The following is a 2,637-nucleotide window of genomic DNA, read 5'->3' as shown; positions in this document are numbered from 1 at the left end:
TGAAATTGTCACCCTGTTATGTACACGTACAACATTTTGGATCATATGCCTGCAACCCTGCAGCCATGTGGTTATTTAAACAGATTTAAAAGACGGAAAACTTGCAAACAAACTTGAAAACCAAATGTTAACTGTTGATGTAAACAGACAGAAAACAAAACTAAAAACTTAAAAAATAAATCAAACACAACCAAAACCTGAAAAATCTTTTCTTTTGTAGAAATTTGCTCCAACGTGGTTAAATGTTGATCAAACATGAATATAACTTAAGCTTTAAATACTCAGTTTACTAAACAGAGACTTGAATACTGTCCATTTTGGACATATGTGAGTATTTGCATTTGATGCTTGTACATCAAATGTCCAGTAGATGGAGATATTTCACCAGTTATAATACAGTTTGCTGTTCAGTTACATACATTTCCCCCTCGTCCTCTACGTCTCTAAATCTTTACATGAACCTGTTCATAACCTCTGTGCAGCTGAATCCCTGAGAAGTTTGTGATAAACACTTAAATCACTGATTCTGACAGGATCTGTGTGATTGAATTATTAGAAACCTTAGAGATAATGCATGCATCACCTGTTGATTTGTCTTCAGATCAAGCCGAGATGTTCACAGAGGAAGGGGTCGGCCTCACAGAGGAACTCAATCATCTCTGAACTAGCAGCTTCACCTTTCTTCCTCACTGAGTCGATAACAAAACGAGCTTTGTCTCTTCTGTTCTGCATCTCGTCCGCTGACTCCCTCTCAGCTTCAGTTATCACCTTTTTCTCAAACAGTTTGTCCAGCAGACTTGTGAGAACCGGTCCTGATATCCCCTCGATGAAGCTGCTCCGTATTTCCAACAGCCTCTTATCTGAAGAGAGATTCAGAGCGCTCGGCCCACAGGACCTTTTTACTCCAGTGAGACAAACTCGTCTTTCCCAGACACTGTGGGAGCTGTTGGTGTCTCTCAGAAACAGCTTCACGTGTTTCCTCATTGTTTCTAAAATCACCTGGAATGATGGGAAGTAGTTGTCGTAGTTGTCGCAGTCAAACTCTGCTTCTGTTGGTTGAACTAGAACTGAGTCCTCTGCAGGACAAGTGGACAGTGTGTATTCCTGCTTTGGCTGCAGTTTACAGTGTGGGGACGTCTCTATGTAGCTCTCATCTCCAACTAATTTCTTCCTGGTGCGCAGCACATCCCGGAGCACCACGTTCCTCGGTAGCAGCAACACGTTGAGGAGGGATTCAGCGTCGGGATCAGCCGGGGGCCTGTAGAACAGCAGAACCAGCGCTCGGACCGGGTCAGCCGGCGAGTCTTCATCCTTGACATTACCGAAACCAGAAAACCCTGTGATGTTTATAACAACGTGAGTTTCTGTGATCTTCTGAGGGCCGATAAACTCGATGCCCTCGTCGTTCACATGAGCGACTGACAAGAACTCACCTCCACCTGTGGAGCGGATCTCACAGTGTGGGAGATGAAGCCGACACACAGACTGCTGCAGACATTTGATGTCAAACAGGGGTCCTGCAGGCTGCTTGTGGTGTCGGGCCAGTAGCCTCCTGTTCCAGGGGACGATCCTGTAAACCACGTCCCCTTCTCCCTCCATGTGGAACAGCAGGCCTGTCACACTGCACTGGTACAGGCCTGGGCAGGAGCACTGGAACCTGTAGGTTTCATCGTTTTCATCAACAGTGATATCAGGGGTGAACTCCTCACAGCTGGGTTTGAACAGCATGTCAGGTAAGCTCTTTGATCGGGTGAAGGTCTTGTTCTTTGCGGAGGTTGTTAGACTCAGTGAGGGAACGCTGTGAGAACGACGCAAACAGCTGGAGGAGGTTTGGAGGGGAGGATGAGTCGGCTGGGTGTTTGTGACTGAGCAGTTCACAGCTGGAACAGATGGCTCGATCTCACAATTGATATAATCGTCATCTTCTGAGTAGCTTTCAGACTGCTCAGACTGCAGCTCAGATGAACTTTCAAATCTCCCTCGAAAGCTGGAGATCTGGTCTGATTCAATTAAAGGCAAAGGCTTAACATACACAAAATCAGTGCATGAAACACCTGCATTAATATAATCCACAGAGAATGCATCTGCATTATAATCCTCTTCAAAAGAAACACGCTGGTCAATTTGGCCACGGCTAAATACAGTCGCATGTAGAGAGCAAAACTTCACGTCACCGACAGGGGAAGAGGGACGATTATCTCTGCGAATCCTGGACAGAGCCCTCCTGATGCTTCTGGCTGCTCTGCTGAAACATGACGCTTCTCTTTCTGATCTTTCACGTTCAGCAGCTGAATTCATTCGGCTGCGTTCATTAGAGTCACAGTCAGAGTCAGAGGAGGTGAGGCAGCAGCAGCAGACGCCAGGAGACGACCTCCTGTGTGACTTTCTGGACATGTTTGTGACTCACCTCTGTGTTTCCTCCATGGTTTCTATCTCATTTAGACTTCCTCCACCCCAGCTGAACTTCAAATGTGCTTATGTATAATTGTATTGTTTTATATTTATCTCTGAGAGTTTTTAATGTGTTCGAACACTCCTTTAGTTGGTTCCTTTGTGTCTCCTGCTCCCATACCCTGAAATAACATTTTAAAAATGTTAATTTACCACAAACCCTTAATGAAAACATTACACTTCTCC

The 2,637-nt window shown here is 45.3% G+C and overlaps 1 protein-coding gene across 1 annotated transcript; it reads right to left on the bottom strand.

Moving 5' to 3' along the window:
• Positions 1-16: 16 nt before the first annotated feature.
• Positions 17-2,464, bottom strand: LOC123965804 (NACHT, LRR and PYD domains-containing protein 1b allele 3-like). Its single transcript, XM_046042158.1, has one exon. It carries the CDS (start codon positions 2,392-2,394, stop codon positions 598-600), a length of 1,797 nt encoding a protein of 598 aa, XP_045898114.1. The 5' UTR covers positions 2,395-2,464; the 3' UTR covers positions 17-597.
• Between the last annotated feature and the right edge of the window lie 173 nt (positions 2,465-2,637).

The sequence above is a fragment of the Micropterus dolomieu genome, unplaced genomic scaffold, assembly GCF_021292245.1.
Source record: "Micropterus dolomieu isolate WLL.071019.BEF.003 ecotype Adirondacks unplaced genomic scaffold, ASM2129224v1 contig_11350, whole genome shotgun sequence".
Classification (NCBI taxonomy): domain Eukaryota; kingdom Metazoa; phylum Chordata; class Actinopteri; order Centrarchiformes; family Centrarchidae; genus Micropterus; species Micropterus dolomieu.
This window is presented reverse-complemented; position numbering and strand designations above follow the sequence as displayed.

What these genes read in the sequence shown, in the direction of transcription:
- LOC123965804 (XM_046042158.1), bottom strand. Translation starts at nt 2,394, where the DNA reads ATGTCCAGAAAGTCACACAGGAGGTCGTCTCCTGGCGTCTGCTGCTGC.